This window comes from Myodes glareolus, chromosome 7 (genome assembly GCF_982192425.1).
Source record: "Myodes glareolus chromosome 7, mMyoGla1.1, whole genome shotgun sequence".
Classification (NCBI taxonomy): Eukaryota; Metazoa; Chordata; class Mammalia; order Rodentia; family Cricetidae; genus Myodes; species Myodes glareolus.
The window spans coordinates 68508669-68534446 of NC_142032.1; the positions used below are offsets into that span (position 1 = coordinate 68508669).

At 42.8% G+C, this 25778-nt stretch overlaps 1 protein-coding gene across 3 annotated transcripts; it reads left to right on the forward strand.

Annotated features, from left to right (window-relative positions):
- Positions 1-683: 683 nt before the first annotated feature.
- Mki67 (marker of proliferation Ki-67) lies at positions 684-25747 on the forward strand. Of its 3 annotated transcripts, XM_087908319.1 has the most exons (15): positions 684-942; positions 2942-3020; positions 3109-3224; positions 5596-5662; positions 7060-7105; positions 7727-8740; positions 10078-10253; positions 11081-11342; positions 11430-11548; positions 11646-11817; positions 13650-13805; positions 14630-18649; positions 19031-21477; positions 22088-22510; positions 25409-25747. In XM_087908319.1, exons 1-15 carry the CDS (start codon positions 851-853, stop codon positions 25463-25465), a joined length of 9246 nt encoding a protein of 3081 aa, XP_087764445.1. In that variant the 5' UTR covers positions 684-850; the 3' UTR covers positions 25466-25747. The 3 variants fall into 3 exon arrangements, with proteins under 3 accessions (XP_087764445.1, XP_085549372.2, XP_087764446.1); XM_085693246.2 differs by having other exon boundaries at positions 14630-21477; XM_087908320.1 differs by lacking the exon at positions 7727-8740 and having other exon boundaries at positions 687-942; positions 14630-21477.
- Positions 25748-25778: the final 31 nt, after the last annotated feature.

Here is a 25778-nt window from a genome sequence, read left to right on the forward strand (position 1 = left end):
ACAGCAAAGCATTGCAAACTTAACTGTGCTGCAATAGTAACTGCTAAGTAAGTGGTGGTTTCCTAAATACAGTGCCACAGCCTCAGCGTTCACTAAGCAGAAAGGGAGATGTAGGATAAATGCAGCGCGCCCTCCACCCCATTATTTGAAACATCAGAAGGGCTGATACTGAAAAGGCAGGAGAAACAACCTAAGGTGATGCAGAAACTGCAGAGGAAGAGTTTAATTAAAAAAAATGAAAAGCTCTTAGCTTTAAGCAAGACACGGTGTTGCCCGTGTTTGATATCTGGAGCGGGAACCTAAAGGCGGCTATTTACTCCTTGCTTGGGTTCCAAGGAGCTGCAAAGCTGAGCCGCTCGGTCCGGCTGACCGGAGGCGGATCCCCGCCCACCAGCCCCGCCCCGTCCGCCTTCCGCAGCACGTCTACGGCTGGGACTCCAGCCTCGCCGGTCGGCCTCGCCTCTTGGCTACGCCCACCACATCTGGCCCCGCCTCCTCGCATGTCACTCTTCCCATTGGTCTCCCGCTGCGCCGTCTGGCCCAATCGCAGCACTTAGCGCCAGATTTTGAACTGTCGTTTTCGTTTGAATCGGGCGGGCGCGGCGGGAGGACTTGGCGCGGAACTTCCTAGGAGGGCAGTCGGGCAGCGGGCGGCGGGTGTGCGGGTCGGGGCGGAGCGAGGGGCGCGGGTGGCCGCGGTGGGATCGCCGCGGCTGAGGAGCCGACGGCTCTGACGCGGACTGAACCCGCCTAGGAGCGGTCCCGGCCGGGGGCGCCCAGCGAACTTCACCGAGAGGCCACTCGGTCCTCGGCCGCAGTCGCTCGTCTCAGACTGACGGCCGGGCGCACCATGGCGTCCTCGGCTCGCCTGGTCACTATCAAGCGGAGCGGCGACGACGGCGCACACTTCCCGCTGACCCTCAGCTCCTGCCTGTTCGGAAGGTAAGTGCGCGCGCGCGGAGGAACCTACGTGATCCCGGGCCGCGGCCCTGTCGCCCTTCGCGCTTGGCCGGGCTGGCTCTGTAGGGTGTTCCGAAGTTATGTTCGGGTACCGGGAGCTTCCCAAATGGAACCCGGGTTTTACATTCGGTGGACGCCAAGCTGATGTCGGTGCCCTGCCGCTCCCGCGCTGCTCGGGTGGTCCGGGAGAATTTCCCCCTTCTCTTCCCCTGCGGGTCGGATAATAACGCTTGCCCTGAGGCCTTCCAAGCTGTTGCTTGCGTTGCCACTTCTGCCAAGTTTGACCCTTACGGCCCATTCTGCCGATTTTTAAATGTTACCCGAGAAGGTGAAAGGAAAGCTCGTCTTTCCTAACACCATGCAGATTGGTGACTAGTTTTCAGATTTTTGTCTGTTTGCTTCGCACGCAGTTGACTAAGCTCCGAGGCAAGGGCTGCCTTGTTACTGATTATGTCCCCACGGTTCCATATGGTGGTGCCTGACACTTAAGATTAGTCAGTGTGTGACATAGGGTGAGTGTCCAGCAGGAAGGTGGAGATTTGGATTTGGGGGTCAGGGGAGAATGGTAGTTCTCGGGGAGACATTTGACAAAATCTGGTGACCTCTTGTCACCCTGGGAGGTGTCTGTAGCTCGTATCGCTGAGTGAGGAGAGAGACTTGGTGTCTTTGACGGTGAGCAGGGCGTTGAGGAATTACTTGGTCCACGTCTGTAGCATTTAGGTTAAGAAGTATAGACTGCCGTCATCTTTTCTGCTCAATAAAACTGGAATCTAAGATATAGTCTCTCTCTCTGCCTTGTGTTTTGATACCCAAAGCCTACATTTTCTTGTGAGTTAAAGATGCTGTCACTTCCCATAGCTTTGTTGTTGTTGTTGTTGTTCAAAAGAAAAAAAATTCTTGTCACAAGTGTCATTCATTTTGATTATTTTGCAATATTAATTAAATATACTGTTTGCAAGTTTTAAAAATTTTGAAAACAATTAATGTTTGATTGTGTGGTGTTTATAGGAAGTAATACACTTACACACTCCTGGGCAGCAATTCTCAACCTGTGGTTTGCGACCCCCACCCAAAAGACCATCAGAAAATAGATAGTTACATTATGATTCATAACTAGAAAAATTAGTTATGAAGTAGCAATGAAAATAATTTTGCATTTGGGGATCACCACCACATGAGGAATTGTATTAAAGGCTCACAGCATCAGGAAGGTTGAGAACCACTGCCCTAGAGGTTCATGGGAAAGCGGTCTGCCGGTGCCACCACAAGGCTAGCTTTCTAGAAAGACAGTTTTTGTGGATTACTGTTTGTAATGTGAAAACTTTTGAATCTGTCAACATGGTGTGGTTTTTAAACAACAGTGAAAAACTCACGTGGATTTACTGTGGCACAACTATGACTGAATAGCAACATGGGTGCTGGTATAGACCGTTTGTGTATGAAGAAACCGAGGTACTAATCACCATTTTATGCTAGACCTGTCTGTGTTCTTAAGTACCCTTATTGTTATATAAACACATTCAATATAAAATTCTCCTAAACTGATAATAAAGCGTTCCATTATTTGTGTCTTGTAAGTATAGCTTTTTATTTTTGTTTGTTTGAGATAGGGTTTCTCTGTGTAGCCCTGACAGTCCTGGAACTAGGCTCTGTAGACCAGGCTGACCTTGAACTCTAGAAGTCCTCTTGCTTCGGTCCACCCAGTGCTGGGATTAAAGGTGTGCGTCATCACGCCCTGCCTAGTATAGCTATTTATTTAAAAGGTGATTGATTATGTGTTCTAGTGTTTTCTAATATAATTCTGAAGTACTAGAAGTTTTAATAATCCTTTATGGCTTCTTAGGCAGTACTGTATCATTGTGTCGTTACACTTATAGTCTGTTAGTCACATTCTGTCTGGTTTTTGTCTTTTGAGGTTGGTGCGAGTTTTTTGTTCTTGTTGCACCCCCCCCCCATAAAAACCTTACTTTTTTTTTTTAAGGAGTATTGAATGTGACATTCGTATCCAACTGCCTGTAGTGTCAAAAAAACACTGTAAAATTGAAATCATTGAGCAGGAGGTAAGTGGGTTTTGGACATCAACTTTTAAAGCTTTTGAATTTGACTTTAAGCAAATCCTTAGTATTTTCCTCTCCTCTCCACTTGTAGGCAATATTGCATAATTTCAGTTCCACAAATCCAACACAAGTAAATGGGGCTACTGTAGAGGAGCCTGTGCCGCTGAAGCATGGAGATATAATTACCATCATTGACCGATCTTTTAGGTGGGTGAAAACTAACAGGGTTAATTCTACATTCTCTTTAATCATGAACTGGTTCTAGTCCGGCTGTGGTCCTTTGGTGTTGATGTGTGTTGGGAATATCTCATGGGGTGAGTTTGTGGTGTGTGTGTGAGTATGCACAGGCACTTGCACCTGTGCCTATGGAGAGTGAAGGACAACCTTAGGTGTGGTCCTCAGCATATGGGTTCCTTTTTTAATCACAAAGTAGGCTGGACTGGCTAGACAGCCAAACCCAAGAGCCCTCCTGTTTTTTGCTTTTCCAGTGTTGATGGCACATCTTAAAATTCCCAGCTTTTTAGCCTTTAAAGAACAAGTATGTTAAACTGAGGCTATTGGGCTGAAGTCCTAACCCAGGACTGATGTCATTATAATAAGAAAAGATTAGCACCCAGAGTTACCAGGTGAGCAAATCCACAGAAGGGAAGCACTGTGAAGAGGCAGGAAGAGGGCTGCTGGTCGGAGAGACCCAGAGGAAGCCATCCCTGCAGACACCTTGGACTTCCAGCCAGAACCGTGAGCAGCACATTTCTGTCACTTAAGCCACTTTGTCTGTGTTGTGGTTGTGGCAGTCCTAGCAGACTAATACACTACCACTAAGTCACAAGGGACATTTCTACACGTTTCTTTGCGCTCTCTTTAATCACTATTTCTTTTCTCTTATTCTCTCTTACATGGTGTCTGTAAGAGAGAAGTATCTTTGGAGTTTTGTTACCTGCTGGTGGGCCTCTAAACACTATAATGTAAAACTCCATGTGTTTGTGCCTGACTAGTACGTGTGTGTGTGTGTGTGTGCGTGTGCGTGTGCGTGTGCGTGTGCGTGTGTGTGTGTGTGTGTGTGTGTGTGTGTGATTTGCCGCATGTTGGGCACCTTTGGCTTGTTTCTTCTCACGGTATAGGCATTTCACTAACAGTCACAATATTTGCAGTAATGTGTAAGAGTGTTCACAGTTTGTTCTTGATGAGCATTTGAGTGATTTCCACTTGAAATTTGTCAATGCTTTCTTTGTGATCAAATGTCCTCCCCGCTTCCTGTATTTGAAAACGGTATTCTGCAGCTACTGAATGCACTGTTCTAACTATAGAGCTGTTAAATTCTCTATTATTAATAATTATTTTATATTTTCCTGCTTAATAGTTTAAGAGATATTTTGAAATCACCCACTGAGAACTTATTTTTTTAAATTTCTTTATCATTTTTTGTTTTATATTTTTTGATGCTACACTCGGTTATATGATTGTGGACTCCTGGACATAATTCTAAATTATGCACAGAATTCTTTGTTGTTTAAAATATTTTTACTTTTGTCACTTTTTGGTTTTTCGAGACAGGGTTTCTCTGTGTCTTTGGAGCCTCTCCTGGAACTCGCTCTGTAAACCAGGCTGGTCCCAAACTCACAGAGATCCGCCTGCCTCTCCCTCCTGAGTGCTGGGGTTAAAGGCGTGCGCCACCACCGCCTGGCTTGTCGTATCTTTTGCCTTAGGATTCCTTTGGATGATAAATATAACTAAACTCAATTCCTTTTTACTAGTGCTCACATAGCACAGCTTTTCTATCCCCTTAATTTCAACTCTTTATAATTCTTTTGTTGTTTCTTGGAACCTGCTGTAACTTGTCTACAATATAGTAGACAATATAGTAGTACTATATTGTCTACAATATAGTAAGAAAATATACTATTTTCTTAGATCCAATATCTTAATGGATTTACCCTTAAGTTCTCATAAAATGTCCTTTGTCTCTAATTTGACTCGACTCTTTAAAAGAGGCTTAGTTCAACAAGGTAATACTTGGGAGAGGGTTCCGGATGCTAGCTGTCTTTAGATCTTACATAAACAGCAACTAAAGTCAAATCAGACCACTTCTCTGAGGTACCAAAGTTTCATTGTACACAGTAAATGGTTTCAGCTATGAACTGACCACCAAGATCTGCCATGATCTAATGCCATCTTCCTAAGATGTGCCTTCCCTCCAGAGAGATTGGAAAAAGAAGTGATCATAATTCTAAAACATGCTTTGTAGTTAGTTTTCTGTTATGTAAGTTTTTAGTATGAAAATTTTTCCTAGCTGGGCAGTGGTGGCTCACATCTTTAATCCCAGCACTCAGGAGGCAGAGGCAGGCGGATCTCGGTGAGTTCGAGGCCAGCCTGGTCTACAAGAGCTAGTTCCAGGACAGGCTCCAAAGCTACAGAGAAACCCTGTCTCGAAAAACCAAAAAAATAATTCCTAAACTAAACCAATTTCTTGGCTTAAGGTAATACTAGGGACAAAGCCTAAAGTTTGTTCCAGGGTTTCTATCTATAACCCCTGAACCTGGAGGTTCAAATCCTATGCTGGATTCTCTATGTGTTGTAGGTATGAAAAAGGAAATCATGAGGATGAAAGCAGATCATCGGGATTTCCAGGAAAATCATTTGGACAGGTGAGGGGAAATACTCAGGTTTAACTCTGATTCCTTAACCAGGGTAGGAACTTATTTATATGTTTTAACAACTAATTTCTCACTCTTAAATTGGTGACCAAGAATGGCTTCTGATTATAGCAGAAATATATAACAAAATAAGGAAATAAGTTGATCATGAACATAGCAAAAATAACTAAACCTTATTTATTTATTTTTTGTTTGTTTTTCTATTTAAAAACAGAATGCTAACTTGGTCTGATACTCCTCTAGACTCTGTGTTGTGATTTTACAAAAGCCTGTGGTTACAATAGTCTGAATACATAGAAATTGAATGAAAAAGAAGATATAAAAAAGGAAGAATATGGCTGCTCCTAAGTGTGGTGGAAGAGGTTTATTGTAGATTTGAGACCATAGGCAAAGACAGATGTCTGGGAGAGTCCAGAGTGAACATGGCAGGGCCATGTGAGGAGAAAGGGGAAGGGAAAAGAGCCTCCTACCAAAGAGGGACAGCTTGGGCCAAGAGTATAGCTAAAACAGCTGAGTTATATAGGGGTCAGAGTAGCTTGGGAGGGCAGCCCAGCCCTTGGGTTAGAGAAGTTTAAGGTGTTGGGTAGGGTATGCCAGCCAGAAGGATCTTGTAATGGGTAGAGAGAGAGGAGGATGCTGGGAGAACCTGGTAGTCAGCATCCACTTAGGGCACCTCAGTTAGCCATTTGTCTTGAGTCTGAGAACTAACAGGAACAAAAGAGACAGCTCATGACTCATCTCATCTCCTATTCACTGAGCCCTGTCCGCCTCTGTGTGTCTAAAATAATTACACCGTGAAAACTGAGTGCTGAAGAAGCTTCCTAGTTTCTGGTGAAACTTATGGCGTCTATAGTTTTGTGCCTGTGGTGACTTAGCAGATGGAGGAACTTAATTTTAACTTTGTCTTCCTTCATGTGATATTGGAAGACATTCTAGAAAATGTACTAGGAGAGGGGGCCGGGGGAGATGGCTTAGAGAGGTTGAGTGCTCTCTGCTCTTCCAAAGGACCCAAGCTCGGTTTTTGGCCTCTACATTGGGCAACTCACAACTTCAGCTAACATCGGATCCAACATTTTGTTCTTGCCTCCACAGGTACCCACACAAATGTGCCTAAACATGCACACGCACACGCACACACACACACACACACACACAAATAGAAAATGAACCTTAAAATTGAAAAAAAGAAAGCTCTTAAGTCTGCTAAGAAGTGTTTAGGTCATGACCACTAACTTTTAAGTCACTTGGGTCTGTTTCTCAAGTATCTAAATGTCATGAAGAAGCACTTTGCGAAAGAATATAATTGATAAGAAGAATATCTTCATTGTTTCAAAATGATCACACTAAGAAGGCACTTAAATTCCTATTCTTATCTTCCCCAATTATAGGAACCCGTGCAGCGAGCCTCAAGAGCTAGCTTCTCTGATGATCCCGGTTGGTATTGGTTGGTTTCTGTTGTGGGACTGTCAGCATCAGATCATTATGACATTGGCAAGGGTGGGATCATGGGTACACAGGCATGAAATTCCTGGTCTTCTAAACTCTTAAGAGCCTTGTTCCATCTAACATGCCAAACCAAAGCAGATAGATAGCTGGGTAACTTCTTCCCTAGTGCTCGCCTTTTTAGCTGTCATTTAATCTTGAGTTGTTAGTGGGATATGTTACATCACATGTTATTCAAAGCTAATGTGTTTTTTTCTGGATGGAAACAACATTATAAGACAAGTGTAAGGAATTAAGTAATAGCTGGGTGGTGGTGGTGCATGTCTTTAATTCCAGTACTTAGGAGGCAGAGGCAGGCAGATCTCTGAGTTTGAGGCCAGCCTGGTCTACAAAGAGCTAGTTCCAGGACAGGCACCAAAAACTACAGAGAAGCCCTGTCTCGAAAATCAAAAAAAAAAAAAAAAAAAAAAAAAAAAAAAGGAATTAAGTAGTTTGTCGACTAAATGAAAAGCTAGTTTATAATGCAATCTAAAATAAGGTACTGGATTCCAAAAATGTTAGTCATTGAGAAAATGTTGAACTTCTGTTTCTTATTTCATATTTGTTGCCAAGATGAGAAAGGTCAAGATGCCAATGCTTCAAAAACCACTGCTTCAAGAAGATCTTTGGTGCATGCCAAGAGGCTCTCTGGAGACAGTTCTGCCTCAGGTGGTTCAAAGGACAGTGTTACCCAAGATCCCTCCAATACCTGTTCTTCAGGGCATGTAGAACAGCACAGTGACAGAAACACAGAAGAGCCCACTTCTGGTGTTATTTTTAAGAAGTCCAGGGCTACAGGGAGCAGTTACAGGGAACTGAAGTCTTCTCCTGCACAGAGCCTTAGCAACAGCAAGAAAAATGAATCTCCCTTTGAGAAACTTTATCAGTCAATGAAGGAAGAGTTGAATATAAAATCACAGAAACAGTCTCGTAGGAAGTCAGAACCACAACCTGAATGTGCAGCAGGAAAAGAAACGTGGGAGACAAAGCTATTGGTGTCATGCAAGTCAAGAGCAAAATCCAGTGGAAGCACCCCTGGTCCTGCAGTCTCTTCACCCAAAGTAGGGAAGATCTGGACTGAGGACCAGAGTAGTGCTGTGGGGCCTCTTCAGACTTCCTCAGAGGCTCTGAGTTCCAGCTTCTCGCTCGCTGAGACAGCTAAAATGAAGACCCCTGTGCAGGATTCACAGCAACTTAAGAATGAAGAGTCCCATGTTAGTGGCAGAAGAGAATCTGTGAATCTGAATGAAAGTGAAGGTGCCAAGGCAGATTATAAGATAGTCACTCCTAGGAAGCCGGCAACTAGAAACCAAACTCCAGTGAAAGTGGAAGGTGCTGCCAGCCCTGCTGGTAAACCAGAAAACCTCTCTTCCAAAAAGAGGAAGAGTCTTCCTGCAAAGATAGAAGTGCCGTCTGTGGAAACACAAAGCCAGTTCTCTTCAACTCATCACCTTGCTTCAGATGAAAAGAAAACTCCAAAGGATTCCTTCAGCAAGCCTGAGAAATTGGCCACAGCAGCTAGGCAAATTTACTCTGGGCTACCTGGTCTTAGTTCCATTGATATCAGCAATTTTGGTGACTCCATTAGTAAGTTGCTTAACTGTAGATCTACTTTCCCTAATTAATTAATATCTTCCCTATATGTTATGAGTTAACAAGGTGTATGGGTACTGAAGACTTTGCCTTTTATCAGGAGTGATAACAGAGGTGGTGTAGCTAGCTAGTTTAGGAGGGAACCACATCGCAGGAACCATGTCAGGAAAAATGTGGTTTTCTTTTACAAATAAGGGGTATAATTATAACGGCTTTTTACTTACTGCCTGGTTCTGAATACCAGTTGTATTTTGTGAGATTGGTTCTTGGGAATAAACCAGGAGCAGTCCTTTGACCATCATTGAACATATTGGCCCTTGGATGTTCACAATCTCTTCAGTCTGTTACAAGCACTTTATTATAGACACTGAATGGACTCAGGTTTCTACACCAGCAAAGTTCTACATGCTTCCAAGACATTAACATTTTGTTTTTAAGTTTTTATATCATTTACTTATTTGTGTGTATAGGGGGGAAAGGGAGTGTAAGCATGTGCCATGCATGATCTTGTGCAGGAGTTTGAGGACAGCTCATAGGGGTCAGTTCTGTCCTTCCACCATGGGCCATATTGGTCCTAAGGATGACCCTGAGGTCCTTAGGCTTGGCAGCAAAGCACCCTTACCTGCTGAACCATTTCACCACCTAGAAAAAGCTTTCTCTTTATCTCTGTTACAAACAAGAACTGACAACCCAAGGCTACATAGTGAGTAACCTTGTGGCATCTTCCTACATACCTGTTTCATGCTGACTTACAGAAATAAAATGTCTCCAGACTCCAATACCACAACCTTTATATTAGGAATAGTTTCTGCTGGTGTCCATTGGTGTGGCTATCTCTCAGTGACACTTGAACCCAACAGCCAGTATTCCATTGAGTTTTATAATGGAGTGTCTGTCCTGGACAAGGGGTTTATGTAGACTGCTTACGAAGTTGTATAATGGGGTTTGGGTTGCATGAACTGTCTGTCCACAGGCACTACTTAGAGATTTTTTCCTGCTCATATAGTTTACTCATAAGGCAAGTCTTGTTCTGGCCTAAGTATTTATGTCTTACTGAGTTTCCTCAGGCCATTGCTCAGGGTCTGATTCCTCTGGTGCAGATACCTTAAGCTATTTCATGGTTCTGTCCAGTTGAAGTGTAATGCATCTGTTTTCTCTTGAGGTCTTTTAGGGAGTTCTGAGGCTGCTCTGTTTTCATCAGTTTTATGAATAAGGGTGCCATTTTTCAGTATCTCCTCAAAGCCTTACTTTCTAATGCTAGTTTGAATTAAATCCTAAGTCCTGGCGTGTCGTTTATATTGCTCTTTTCATGTTTGTATTCCTTACTTCAGACAAGAGTGAGGGAATGTCTTTGAAGAGAAGGCGTGTATCCTTTGGTGGTCATCTGAGACCCGAGTTATTTGATGAAAACTTGCCTCCTAATACACCACTCAAAAGAGGAGAAACACCGACTAAGAGGAAGTCACTTGCCCCTCACACTCCAACAGTCCTAAAGAAAATTATCAAGGTAAGCAGAACAGTCACATTGTGTTTATAATCGTGGCTCACAGATTGTCCACATTCCACTCAAAACCTAGGCAGAGGTAGAATGGCAATTGAGACCCTTTTTTCTACCACTTACCTTATGCTCAGAAACAACCATATGGGCTCTCAGGTGGTTCTTCTGGGAGGTGAGGTGGTATGCTGGACACTTTCCCTTTGAAGACTGTGATACACCCACAAGGCCATCTAGCTTCCTGGGTCACAGCGACACCATTTAAAAGAATCTGAAGACAGTAGCATATGTAATCACAAGTATTGTTTTATTTTCTTCTGGAAGTATAAGGGCATTGAGGTTGCAGAAGGGATAATCTTTGCTAAAACATCTCTCTTCTGCATGTTCAGCTCCTTAGACATTTGGCCCTCTGTTTTATTGCTTTTCCTTGGTATGGCTGCATAACTTAATTTCCTAAAAGAGCTTTTGTCAGCTTTATTCTGTTAGTCCCAAAAGGCCTGGTAGGCTTGCTTAATCCTTTCCTACCTTGAAGTCCCACCTCCCAAAAGTGAGTAGTCTCTTCTATGCAGACCTTGGGCTGGTGTTGACTGGGCTGAAATCAGAGTGCCTTGTTTTACTGAGTGATGTCACCATTTCTATCTACCAGAAATACCTCAGTTCAGACTCTTCCGATGTGTATGTTCCCTTCCGTTGCTTAAATGAATGGGATAATTGGCCCTTTCTTATCCTTGAAAGATGGGCTTTTAGAAGCTACATGGTTTGTTGTAAAGGTTTCTAGTAGACACTACAGAAACATTGCCTCTTGGTCAGGTTTCTCATAAACAATTCTGCCTTGTCAGGAACGGCCTCAGTCACCAGGGAAGCGAGAGTCTCCTGGAATAACTCCACCAAGCGCAAATGATCAAAGACGCAGTTCAGGCAGGAGTGTACCTGCTTCCAGTGGCAGCAGATCCTTACCTCAGACAGACACTCCCAAAAAAGCAGGCAGGAAGAGTGGCAACCTGCCTGCCAAGAGAGCATCTATCAGCCGAAGTCAGCATGACATTTTACAGATGATTTCCTCCAAAAGAAGGAGCGGTGCTTCTGAAGCCAATTTGATTGGTTAGTGATGTCCTAGGTGAAATATTTCAAGCTCAATTTTTTTCATGCTAAGTTTTGAAAAGTTTCACCATATTTTCTTTTTGACAGTTGCAAAATCATGGGCAGATGTTGTAAAACTTGGCACGAAACAAACACAGACAAAAGTTGTAAAACATGTTCCTCAAAAGCAGGCAAGCAAAAGACAAAGAAGACCTAATACTCCCAAGGTACAGTGTTCCAGCCATGTACTACTTTTATTCTCAATTGTCATAAGCATATATTGTTCATGCTGTGATAATCTGTCTTTCTTGTTTTTGTCTACAGAAACCTACAAGCAACCTTCAAAATCAGTTTAGCACAGGTCATGCAAACTCTCCCTGTACCATTGTAATAGGAAGAGCTCAGATTGAAAAAGTAAGCATGCCTGCTCGGCCCTACAAAATGCTGAACAACTTGATGTTAAACCAAAAAATTGACTTCAGTGAAGATCTGTCAGGTAAATACAACCTGAATACCTGTAGTCACAGCCTTCCTGGCCCTTCTGTTTGTGACTTCCTTAGTGGTGGTTATCTCCACCCCATCCCACCCGACCCCTTACAACCACCTGAGAACCACAGCCGGGAACTCAGCAGCAGTGAATGTGACTACAGTCAAGCTAGCTTTCTGGTGTCATAAGATTCAAAGATGAAGTTGATTGGAAGTAGAGGGCAGGAATCAGGGAAGGAAATCTCAAGTTCATACCCTCTGGTGAGCCGCATACGTATAGAAAATGGAAAGGTGTTTTGTGGTGTGAGGGCAAAAGACTCTTTTACTAACTCTTAGAGGAGCTGCACTGATGACAGCTGATCACAGAGAACGGGTTGGTTTAGAGCAATATTAATGCTTCTTCAAGGTTCATTTTCTTTCTACAGAGCTTAACTGCTTGCTAAGAGGAAACCATATAAGAAAGTTCTTTGGAGCTATTGATAATTGAACTGTTTCCACTCTGCTTTAGTAGCAGTGTAAGTGTGACTGGCTGCTTAGACTTACTCTCAAGAAAGCAGATTTATTTCAGGTTCCTCAATATGTGATAGTTTCTAGTTGTACAATTTGGAAGAGAATATTTGAACTGAGCAGGTAGAATTTTATTTTTATTTCTTGCAGATTAGGAATTGAAAATGACCAAACACCTCAGTGTATAATGGTTGTGAGTAACCCCTAAAAGAACTGTATTTGGATCAATTCATTTATCTTTATAAAAGTAAAAAACAAAAGCAAAAAAGTAGCTAAGTGTATTGTGTGATTATAAATTATGAGTGTGATGAAAAATGTATATATTATTTAAAAAACTCTCAAAGATAAATAAGATTTTAAATACATTATTCCTGAGACAATGGATTGTCTTAAATGTTCCTTTCTCCTATACCCATTCTTAGAGTCAGACAATTCTCATCCCTTGGTGTAGACAGCGCCCCCCATACTCTTTTCCTTTTTTCTTGGAACAGAGTCTTAACTAATCAGGCTGGCTTCAAACCCACAGAGATCTGCCTGCTTCTACCTTCTTAATGCTACCATGCTTGACTTGGCAACTTCCATTTTAAAACAATAGAAAGTAAACCCTTTCAAGTATTTCAAGTAAGACACAGAAGGCTATGGAAGGAGACTTGCTTAACAGACTAGTGTGGATGGGCACCTCAATGGTTCCCAGACTCATTCTGTGGTGAGTGCCAACTCAACTTCTCATTCTGTGTTGGCCACAAGACAGGAGCATGGCACATTAACTTTTCAGAAAGTTTAATCATTTATATGGAGTTATGTCACTACTGCCTTTTTGTTTTAAAATGAATGGGAATAGCACTTAAAGTGTGTGTGTGTGTGTGTGTGTGTGTGTGTGTGTTCTTGATAGCACTGAGAATAGTCAATGATCTGTCAATATTCTAAAATGTGGGCACATATTATTTGTACATAAGATTTAGATCCTGAGAAACCTAGGATTTCTTGAGTATAGAACAAGGCCCTTAGGTTGTGGATTCTTGGTGGATATCTCCTGAAAAGAGGTGCCCATATCCAGCTTTTGTCCCCCTGCCAGGACTTATTTTTGGGAACTAGTTTAGAAGACCACAGTGGTCAACTAAATCACTTGGTTTCCTTTTTCATAGGAGAGGGTTAAAGAAACTGGATATATTTGTCTTCTCATTGTCCCCTCATTTTTAAATGAGCATTTTAACAAAGTCCTTATTTTAATGAGATGATACATACCTAGAATCTGAGCGTTTTTCTGTCATCTAACTTGTCCTGTATGAGGAATGGGATAATGTAAGCCATGTTTCCAATATTTTCCTTTTTCAGGACTAACTGAAATGTTCAAGACTCCAGTGAAGGAGAAGCAGCAGCAGATGAATGACATGGGCTCCATTCTTTCCAATTCAGAGAATTTACCTGAAAAACAGTTTCAAGTAACTAATTCAGGAGACAAACCTCTGCCTTTCACCTCAGAGATTTTGGGTTGGTTTATTTGTCTGTTACCTCTCTTACACTTTTGAATGGGAACTTCAAGATGCTTTTGTTTTGTTTTATTTTTTTGACAGTATTGTATTACCTCTTTACAATAGCTTTTCCTGGTGAAATGCTATTTCCACCTTCTGTGTTCTGTTTTTCAGCAGTCTTTTTAGTCTTACTAACACTAGTTACTGACCTAGCTTTGTAGAAAGAACTGCTGACTCAGTTAATAAGTTTAAATGATGTCTGTGTGCTTTTAACATCTTTGTTAAAAGATGATGGAAACGCAAACAGTACACTTGACCTGTCATATGTAATTACACGAATTAAGAATTACTGCAAGGATAGAGATACTCAATTGGTAGAGTGCTTGCCTGACATGCAGGAAAATCTAGGTTCAGTTCTTAGTTCCTTCAAAAACTTGATGTGGTGATGCCTATAATCCCAGTACTTGGGAGGTGGAGGCAGGAGGATCAGAAGGTCATTGTTGATTACATATAGAGTTTGATAATAGACCCTAAACATACACAATAGAACCTGTTACTTCATTAGTGAATCAAGACAATAAATAACTCTCTGATGTTTCAGAACAAAAATTGCCTGTATTTAGATCCACATCACATGTCATGGCAGTTTTTAGAAGACACTTTGCAATGGCCCTGCTTTATCATCAAATAACATTATAGAACAGTTGTTAGATCATCGAGTAGCTTGTTATATAAGAAACAAAATTATTGGTTCTTATACACTTCCTAAATATAAAATGCTAAGTTGACCTTTGATGGTGAAAATAATACATTTATTGTATTATTAAATTGTGTTACCTACAGGAGAAAATGTGCTCTCCAGTACTCAGAATGCATCTGTGGAACCATTTGATAAATATTCTGCAAGTCCTACCTTAAGACGGAGGAGCATCAAAAATGGAAACACTGTGCAAACTCCTGAGAATGTTCATAACATTACTCACCTTGAAAAGAAGACTCCAGGCTCTGTGACAGAGCCTCTGAAGACAGTATCCAGTGTGAGGAAGTTACGAAGGTCTAGAGAACTCAGACATACACTTGTAGAAAGTATGAATGAAAGCACAGAAGCAGACCTTGCCAAGGGCATCGTAGTAAGATACTTAAGGAAGACATCACTGCAAGGACATGAAGTGGATCAACAGGTACAGGACAGGGAATACTGTTCACAAAAATTCAAGGAAAGTGTTGAATTAAAAGAAGATCCAGAAAAAACATCAACTATGAGATCAAGTGCCAGGAAGCAGAAGCCAGCGAAAGACTTAATAGGAAGTCAGATGGTCACTCAAACAGCAGTCTGTGCTGAGGAAATATTTAATCAAGAAAAGGGAACCACAGAAAAACCAATAAATGATGGTCAAAGAGCTACAAAACAGAAAGCGGACATGAAGCACTGGCCAAGGACTCCTGATAGAAAGACCCAGCCTCTAGAAGAGCCAGCTAGTCTCAAGGAGTTCTTCGAAACACAAAACTGCAGAGACAAACCCATGGGAGATAATAAAAACAAAGTCCTTTGCAAACCCCCACAACCTACAATAGATAACACCAAATCAAGCACAAAACCACGGCACAGCACATCTGGGAAGAAAGTAGACGTGAAAGAAGAACACTCTGAACAAAAGAAGTTTGTGCACATGTCAGGAGGAACCAGACATACTACCAAAGTTCCAGAACTTGAGCACGGGGGAATCAAAGCTTTGAAGGAATCTGAAAATCGAATGCCGGACCTGACTTCAACTGGTAGCAAGAAGCCGGTAGAAAAAGATAAAGAGAAGGCTCAGCCCATGCAAGATCTGACTGGTTTCCATGAACTCTTTCTGTCACCAGTCCCTGGTGACAAAGTCACAAAAATGTCCAATAAATCACCATATCTAGAACTTCCAGAACTGGCCAGAACCCCAGCAAGCAAAAAGAGACTGTCTAAGACAGGTCTTGATAAGGCAGATGAGAGAGAAGAGCTTTCAACACTTGGGAAACAAACAAAGTCACCAGGCAGAGCCTCACACACACCCATAGCACCAGAGCTAGAAGAAGATGATACCACAGCCTTTGTGGAAACCCCAAAGCAGAAACTGGATTTCACAGAGAATTCAACAGGATCTAAGAGAAGGTCACGGACACCTAAGATGAGGGCTCAACCCTTAGAAAACCTGGATGGGTTCCAAGAACTCTTCCAAACTCCAGCTGGTACCAGTGACCCAGTAAGTGTTAGGAAAACTACAAAGGTGTCTTTGGGATCTCTACAACCAGCACATATCAGAACCCCAGCAAGCACAAAGAGACTGTCCAAGGCAGGTCTTGATAAGGCAGATGAGAGAGAAGAGCTTTCAACACTTGGGAAACGAACAAAGTCACCAGGCAGAGCCTCACACACACCCATAGTACCAGTGCTCGAAGAGAATGATACCACAGCCTTTGCAGAAACTCCAAAGCAGAAACTGGATTTCACAGAGAATTCAACAGGATCTAAGAGAAGGTCACGGACACCTAAGATGAGGGCTCAACCTCTAGAAGACCTGGATGGATTCCAAGAACTCTTCCAAACTCCAGCTGGTGCCAGTAACCTAGTGACTGTTGGGAAAATTACAAAGGTGTCTTTGGAATCTCTACAACCAGAACCAGTCAGAACCTCAGCAAGCACAAAGAGACTGTCCAAGGCAGGTCTTGATAAGGCAGATGAGAGAGAAGAACTTTCAACACTTGGAAAGCGAACAAAGTCACCAGGCAAAGCCTCACACACACCCACAGCACCAGTGCTCCAAGAGAATGATACCACAGCCTTTGTGGAAACTCCAAAGCAGAAACTGGATTTCACAGAGAATTCAACAGGATCTAAGAGAAGGTCACGGACACCTAAGATGAGGGCTCAACCCCTAGAAGACCTGGATGGCTTCCAAGAACTCTTCCAAACTCCAGCTGGTACCAGTGACCCAGTAACTGTTGGGGAAACTACAAAGGTGTCTTTGGGATCTCTACAAGCAGAGCCAGTCAGAACCCCAGCAAGCACAAAGAGACTGTCCAAGGCAGGTCTTGATAACGTGGATAGGAGAGAAGAGCTTTTAACACTTGGGAAACGAACAAAGTCGCCAGGCAGAGCCTCACTCACACCCAAAACAGCAGTGCAGCAGGAAAAAGGAATTAAAGAAATTACGGAAACTTCAAGTAAGAAACTGGAATCTTTAGGAAATTTAACAGGGTCTAAGAAACAGTCTAGAACACCTAAGAAAAAGGGCCAATCTCTAGAAGACCTACCTGATTGCCAGGAGCTCTTCCAAACACCAGACCATAGTAGTGACCCATTGGTTGTTGGCAAAACCAAAAGAATGTCCTTTAATTCTCCACAACCAGATCCCTTCATAACCCCAAGAAGCATAAAGAGACAGTCCAGGGCACGTATGGGTAAAATGGAAGTGAAAGAAGAACTTTCAGAATCAGAGAAATGCTCACAAATAGAAAAGGCCATAGACACACAAGTATCAAATGATAGCAATGTCATTAGAGCACCGAAGCAATCTGCAAAGCGGAAATTGGATTCGGCAGCTAGTTTGCCTGGCAGCAAGAGGCTACGACGTGCATCTAAGGATAAGACACCATGCCTGGAAGACCTGAGTGGCTTCCAACAGCTTTTCCAAACACCAGGCCATGCTAAGGATTCACTGACTATTGGTGAAACTTTAAAAATGCCCACCAAATCTCCACAGTCAGGACCACTTAGAAACAACACCAGCAGAAAGAGTCTGCCCAAGATCAGTCTCAGGAAAATAGATGTGACAGAAGAACTTTCAGGTCTCCAGAAGCAGTCACCAGGCAAAGCCCCCACAGCACCAGTACAAATGGATGAAGGAATACAAGCAATTAGGAAGACATCAAAGGAGAAACTAGAGACTGCAGCAAGTGTAATTGAGTTTACAGAACAGCGAAGAGCACCTAAGGTAAAAGCTCTACCCCTTGAAAACCTTGATGGCATCCAAGAACTCTTCCAAACACCAGGCCACAGCACTGATCCAGTAATTGGTAACAAAAGAACAAGTATGTCCTTGAGATCTCCACAACCAGGAAGTGTTAGAACCTCACAAACATCAAAGAGACTAGCCAAGACAAGTCTTGGGAAAGAGTATATGAGAGAAGAGATCTCCTCAGTGAATATGCTGGGGTGTGCTGCAGGGGAGATTGTACACACACCCAGACTTCAAGAAGATGATGGGAGAGAGAACAAGGATCTGGAGGAATCCAGAATTCTGACATTGGGCCCATCAGTAAATGTAACTGGCAGCAAGAAGCAGCGAGGGACACAAAAGAAAAGGTCTCACTCCCCAGAAGACATATTTGATCTTCAGGAACTCTTCCAAACACCAGCTAGTCATAAAGACTCAATGACTGTTCATGAAACAACAAAAATGCCTTTGGAATCTTCAGGACATTTCAGAACCCCAGCAAGCAAAAAGAGATTGTCTAAGACAGGTCTTGATAAGGCAGATGAGAAAGAAGAACTTTCAACACTTGGAAAGCAAACAAAGTCACCAGGCAGAGCCTCACACACACCCACAGCACCAGTGCTCCAAGAGAATGATACCACAGCCTTTGTGGAAACTCCAAAGCAGAAACTGGATTTCACAGAGAATTCAACAGGATCTAAGAGAAGGTCACGGACACCTAAGATGAGGGCTCAACCCTTAGAAAACCTGGATGGGTTCCAAGAACTCTTCCAAACTCCAGCTGGTGTCAGTGACCCAGTAACTGTTGGAGAAACTACAAAGGTGTCTTTGGGATCTCTACAACCAGCACATATCAGAACCCCAGCAAGCACAAAGAGACTGTCTAAGGCAGGTATTGATAAGGCAGATGAGAGAGAAGAGCTTTCAACACTTGGGAAACGAACAAAGTCACCAGGCAGAGCCTCACACACACCCACAGCACCAGTGCTCCAAGAGAAAGATACCACAGCCTTTACGGAAGCTCCAAAGCAGAAACTGGATTTCACAGAGAATTCAACAGGATCTAAGAGAAGGTCACGGACACCTAGGATGAGGGCTCAACCTCTAGAAGACCTGGATGGATTCCAAGAACTCTTCCAAACTCCAGCTGGTACCAGTGACCCAATAAGTGTTGGGGAAACTACAAAGGTGTCTTTGGGATCTCTACAACCAGCACATATCAGAACCCCAGCAAGCACAAAGAGACTGTCCAAGGCAGGTCTTGATAAGGCAGATGAGAGAGAAGAGCTTTCAACACTTGGAAAGCAAACAAAGTCACCAGGCAGAGCCTCACACACACCCACAGCACCAGTGCTCCAAGAGAATGATACCACAGCCTTTGTGGAAACTCCAAAGCAGAAACTGGATTTCACAGAGAATTCAACAGGATCTAAGAGAAGGTCACGGACACCTAGGATGAGGGCTCAACCTCTAGAAGACTTGGATGGCTTCCAAGAACTCTTCCAAACTCCAGCTGGTACCAGTGACCCAGTAACTGTTGGGGAAACTACAAAGGTGTCTTTGGGATCTCTACAAGCAGAGCCAGTCAGAACCCCAGCAAGCACAAAGAGACTGTCCAAGGCAGGTCTTGATAACGTGGATGTGAAAGAACAACTCTCTCCGCTGAAGGAACGAAGGTATTCAGCACAGGAAGTCATGCATGTACTCAGACTTTCAGAAAATGATGGCACAGGAACCAAAGATTTACAGGAATCTGCAGCTCAGATATTAGACCCAGCAGTGAGTGTAACTAGCAGCAAGAGGCAACGAGGGGCATGTAAGAAAAGGTCCCAGTTCCTAGAAGACCTATCTGGTCTCCAGGAGCTCTTCCAAACACCAGGTCATTACAAGAATTCATTGACAGGTGATCAGGTCACAAAAATGCCCCACAGATCTTTGCCACCAGAGCCAATAAGCACTTCAGTAACCTCACAGAGACAGTTCAGAACTAGACGAATGAAAGTTCATGTGAAAAGTGAACTATCAGGAGACAGAATGCTTCCACAAATGTCAGAGGAAATTGTGGACATATCTAGAGTACCCGAATGTGAAGACAAGGGCATTAGAACAAGGAAGCAGTCTGTAAAGCGGAAATTGGATACAGCAGTCAGTGTGCCCAGCAGCAAGAGGCAACGAGTTACGCGAGCAGAAAAGGCACAGACCCTAGAGGATCTGCCTGACTCCCAAGAGCTCTGTCAAACTCCAACCTCAGCAGTGGAGTCAGTGACTGTTGACAAAACCACAAAGATGCCCAGCAAATCTCCAGAGCCCATGGACACAACTTCAGAGAGACAACCAGGAAGAAGACTCAGGAGAGTGGGTGTGACAAAAGAGCCTCTAGCACAAAGAAAGACTACAAGAGTGTTGCGGGAAACCAGAAACACATACAAAGAGCCTGTGGGTGACAACAAAGATGTCAAAGAGTTTAAGGAATCTTCAATGCAGAAACAAGACCCAGCTGTAATTTTAACCAGCAGAAGGGGCCAACCAAGGACACTTAAGGAGAAGACCCAGCCCTTGAAGGAGCTGCCCAGCATCCAAGAGGAAACAGCCACAAGAATATCTTGTGAATTTCCACAACTTGAAGAAAAGGAAACCTCAGCATCCTCAAAGAGGCAGTTCAGAATACAACTGTGCAATGTAGGTATGAAAGAAGAGCCCACAGCTCAGAAAAAACCACAAGGCAGAGTAACCAGGAATACACTCAAAGAGCCCATGAGTAATAGTGGAAATGTTGAAGAGTTTAAGGAGTCTACAAAGCGGAAGATTGACCCAGTAGCAAGTGTGCCTGTCAGCAAGAGGCCACGGAGGGTACCTAGGGAAAAGGCACAACCCCTGGAAGTGACTGGACCCATAGAACCAGTACAAATTCCAGGTCACACTGAGGAATTAGCAAGTGATGAAAGAACCCCAAGGGTACAACCAGAGCAAGAAGACAACCTCCAGACCTCACCAAGACGTCTTAGGACAAGACGCGGGAAAGTAGAGGTGGATGAAGAACCTTCAGTAGTGAAGAAGACAGTGCCAACATCAAGGCAAACTACGCGATCCTGCAAGGTCTCTGAAATTGATGACAAAGACACCCAAGCTTCAAAGGAGCCTGGAAAGCAGAAATTAGAAACAGTTGCCAGTGTAACTGGCAGTAGGAGGCAGCTAAGGGCACATAAGAATGAGGTCCAAGCTCTTGAAGTCCTATGTGACTCCAAAAAAATAATTCAAATATCAGAGCACACTGAAAAACTAAGGCATGACACCATCACCCTTAAGAGCACAACACAGCAAATGCCAGACCCCATAAAACCTCTGAGAACAAGCAGGAGAGTGCTAAGGGCCTCTAAAGAGGACACTGTGGAAATGTCGGTGGATACCAGAGACCCTGCAGAATCACAAAGCAAAAGCAACACTTTCCTGTCCCCCAAGAGGAAATCTGCAAGAGATGGAGGTGTTCTAAGAACCAGGGGGTTGTGCTCTGTGTCTCCAAAGCAGGAAGCGATAGATGAGAAACCTGCACCTAAGAAACAGAGGGCTGCTCCCAGCAAGAGGCACATGTCACCTGAGCCTGTGAAGATGAAACACCTGAGAATCATGTCTAGAAAAACTGAACCAGTAGAAGAGCAGATTAGTAACGTCATGAAAACAAAAGAGGAAACCCAAGTAGAAAACTCAACCCTTCCAGATCAGGTAATGGGGATGCACATATGGATCCAGAGCAGGGCTTATTCACAGATATATTCATGTCCTTTGGGGATTTGCACTAGGAGTAGACTAATGCCTTAAGAGTTTTCCTGCCTGGAAAAGAGCTAATTAAAAGTGTCTGTAGTAGTTGTCAGGGACTGAATGAATTGTATGTATCTTCAGTTTGAAGAATTAATCAAAATACAGGTGGGCAGTGTAGTTTTGTGTATGTGACAGAATTCTAATAAGAACACAGGTGCTAAGGTTGGAACATACATCCTTGAGAAGGAATGGCATCCATCAAAGATTGTAGGCCCTTGTTCCTTGGTTGTCTTTAAAAGACCAGGAACTCATTTACTGCCTGTATGATGGGCATTCTTCAACAGTGAACTGAAATATTTTGATATGATTGTCATCCTGAATTTATAATTTATCAGAGATGATTTTTTTTCCATAGGAAAAAAGTAACTGAGGCATTGTCTTAAATACTTTAGATGACTCTTGGTCAATTAATCAATATAAAATTTATGGTCCTTTTCTTTAGTTTACTTTTTTATTTTTTCCTAATGGATCTTGAGATTTAACTCATCTTGTGGTTGTCTACTCATTCCCTTAGAAAATGCCTCTGCCCTCCAGATACCGAAAGAAAACCAGTGAAAAACATCCAAGACCAAAGGCTGGTGCATCTACAGAGAAGGATGGGGTGAAGACAAACGAGAAGACCATGCAGAGCTCCCAGGAGACAGAGCTGCAGAACACAGATGATGGAGCCAAGAAGTCTACATCAAGGGGCAAAGTCAGTGGGAAAAAAACATGCTTAAGGTCTGGAGGACAGAGTGAGATTCCCCAGCCTCGTGTAGCAGAGGAGAAAACAAGTGAGACTGGTGCAAAAATCTTGAAGACTCAGAAAGAGAAAGGAGTCTCTGGAGATTTAGATGCCAGGTCTTTGAGATCCAGAAAAACTGGAGCCACTTTGGACAGTGAACCTAACCCAAAAGTAACTCGGGGTGCCAAGAAAGATATAAAAGTTTCAAAAAAGGTAAGCTCCTTTGGTTTTACATTCTGCAAGACTGGGAATCTTCTGATACTTATGCCAGGTTGCAAAGGCAAATCAGAACATGCTAGCAGCTCTCAAGTATGCTAGTGGGAGAAGCCATCATCCAAGCCACCTACTTTCTTATGTGTTTTGGTAATTCCACTTGGAATAGTGAGTTTACCTTATGGAAGATTTTATTCCAAAAGAGCTATGCGTTCATCTAATGTTACTCTCTGATGCTTGTGATGGTGCTTATCATGGTAATAGATATCTTCAGCCTCTCTAGGTCAGCAACACTTAACTAAAACAAAGGTGGCCTAGAACTCCAAAGACGTCCTTTAAAATAGCTGAATAGGGGCTGATGAGTTGGTTGAACAGTTGAGCACTGACGGCTCTTTCAGAGGAGCCAGATACAATTCTCAGGACTCTCGTGACTGACTCATAACCACCTGTAATTCTATATCCAGGGGATCTGATGTTTTCTGATCTTGAGCACCAAACAAGCACATGGTACACACACACACACACACACACACACACACACACGAAGGCAAACCACTCAGGTATAAAATGAAGAAGTCTGATTTAAAAATAAAAAGGCAGAATAAACCTATGATTAGCTTTCTCCTAGTCAAATAGAAGTAGGTGAATTTTATTCAGTAGGAAGTATGTTGTTTTACCACACAGAATCTAAGCTAATGGACTGTAAGTACTCATGTATTGTCAGGGATTTGTACCATCCCTAATGTCATGGCTACATTGTATTGTAGGAAAAGTTAAAGATAGGGTGGGCAGTTAACCTTTGTGGGAGTGATATGCAATTGCTCTCTGTTGTTGGGGTTTCTGTCCTGCCCAGTTTCCATAGTTGTTAAGTCCCAAAGAAATCACACAGAGGTCTACATTAGTTATAAACTGATTAGCCCATTAGCTCAGGCTTATTAACTCTTATAACTTGTATTAGCCCATTATTCTTGTCTATGCTAGCCACTGCAAAGCAGTCACATCTTACTTCTTCTGTGGCTGGGTCACAACTGCAGACTAGGACTTCCTTCTTCCCAGAATTACCTGTTCTCATTGACCCGCCTCTACTTCCTTTCTGGTTGTCCCGCCTATACTTCCTGCCTAGCTGCTGGCCAATCAGCATTTATTTAAAATATAATTGATAGGATACAGACCATTGTTCCACAGCACTTCTCCTCAGCCCTTATAAGGTTAACAGTGCATCTCATGTTCTCACACTAAATAGGAACTGTAAGCACAGATTCATAATTTTGAAAGTAGTGTTTTGTCAGAATGAAATGGAAGGAGTAAAAGCCAGTCTTTCCTTGGATGATCCTGAACATAGCTGCCAAGCCCTGAAGTTACCCAGGCCTCTTTTTACCTGCAAGCACCCAGGGAACTCTATACACTGCTAAGTTTTTTCCAGGGCTGCACTCTTTGCTGTCTGCCAGTCATGTGCTTCTGTGTGTCCATAGATGCAGAAACTAAACTGCATATGTAGGGTATATGTATTTTCCAGGGGCCCATGCTGCCAGAGTGCTAGAGGAGCAAGCCTCTCACCTGATGTGTGTGCCTTTCTATCATCATGTGTACAGTCAACCCATGTTAGCAGCTACCTGTTACTGTCTTCTAGAATTCAACAGCATTTACATACCAAGATCTTCTATCCATGTTGAACCTCATACTTCTAGAGTTCCTATTTTGTCTCTCCTTTTCTTACTGTTCATGATTATCCATAAAACTGCTTCTAAAGTATGCCCAGCATCACCCTTGACTTTTCCTAATTTGTGCTGGGTGTGCCTTGTTTTTATCAGTACCAGAACTTCTGGTCATTTTGCTCTGAGAGGCTGTTGGCATCTTTTGCTTTCTGTAGATTTGATCCCCCCATCAGGTAGATCTCCCTACTGCCTTAGACTCACTATACTCTTTTTGTTTGGTTTGGTTTTTGGTTTTTCGAGACAGGGTTTCTCTGTAGCTTTTGGAGCCTGTCCTGGAACTAGCTTTTGTAGACCAGGCTGACCTCGAACTCACAGAGATCCACCTGCCCCTGCCTCCCAAGTGCTGGGATTAAAGGCATGCGTCACCACCGCCCAGCAACTTACTATACTCTTGCAGCCACATAGGAGAACTCAGGACACAGTGACTGTCCTCTGTGGGAAGCTATCTTTAGGACTCTTAAGTTTTCATTTAGGCCACTTTCAGATTCAGTTTTTGATGCTTTCTAACTAGTGAACCATGTAATAATACGTTAGAAACTTATGAAAGAGCACAAAATCTAAGTTTAAAAAGCTAAGTAAGAAAATGTTTAGGAGACAACAGCTTTAAGGTAAGCATTGTAAAACTAGTTTCCAACTTTATTATTTATTTTTTAAAAACACTTTTAGGTTCTTTTTTTAAATGTGTAGTGAGTGTTTTGTCTGTATGTATGTGAATCACGTGCCTGCTTGCAGCATTCAGTCAGAATAGTGCATCCAATTCCCTGGATGATTGTGAGCCATGTGGGTGCTGGGAATTGAACTTCAGTCCTCTGCAAAAACAAAAAAGTGGGGCTGGAAAGATGGTTCAGAGGTTAAGAGCACTGACTGCTCTTCCAGAGGTCCTGAGTTCAATTCCCAGCAACCACATGGTGGCTCACAACCATCTGTAATGAGATATTGTGCCCTCTTCTGGCCAGCAAACATACAGACAGACAGAACATTGTATACATAATAAATAAATCTTTAAAAAAAGAAAAAAAAACTGCCTGTAGGTACTTAGCCATCTCTTCAACCCCTCAAAATTAATTTTTAGATTGGAAAACCTGAATGACACCTAGTAAGTACTGGGGGTTTGTAGAGTTAAACTGGTCACAAAAATTGTTTCATCACATTATTTAGGAGTTGTGTTTTTCTTCCCACACAGGATGAAGACATTGTATACACCACAAAATTAAGGACAAGAAGTCACAAAAATAGTTAAAAGTATGTAGCAGAGACATTTAAGAAGGAAAAATTAAATTTAGCTTAATGATAAATTCCAGTGTGGTTTTCATCTTCAATGTAAAGACAAACTGTAATATAATATACTGCCTGTGTTTAAGGAAGGAAGCTTTGAGCTCTCGTTATACTCTCTTCAAACTCCAGTGGAGATCATGAAGGGGGTCACCAGGATCTCAGAGCAATAGCAATTTAAAAGTTTTAAAGTGGGCAGGCCGAAGTATGTTCCTCTGTCCTGTACAATAAAACTTTGAAGTTGACTGCCTCCTGTGGTCTCTGTACATCATCATATCATC

Bases quoted from the DNA above. Each gene is read 5' to 3' on its own strand.
- Mki67 (XM_085693246.2), top strand. From the start codon at position 851: ATGGCGTCCTCGGCTCGCCTGGTCACTATCAAGCGGAGCGGCGACGAC. The intron at 5,663-7,059 runs GTGAGGGGAAAT...CCCCAATTATAG, and splicing joins CAGGAAAATCATTTGGACAG to GAACCCGTGCAGCGAGCCTC. The intron at 21,478-22,087 runs GTAATGGGGATG...TCATTCCCTTAG, and splicing joins ACTCAACCCTTCCAGATCAG to AAAATGCCTCTGCCCTCCAG.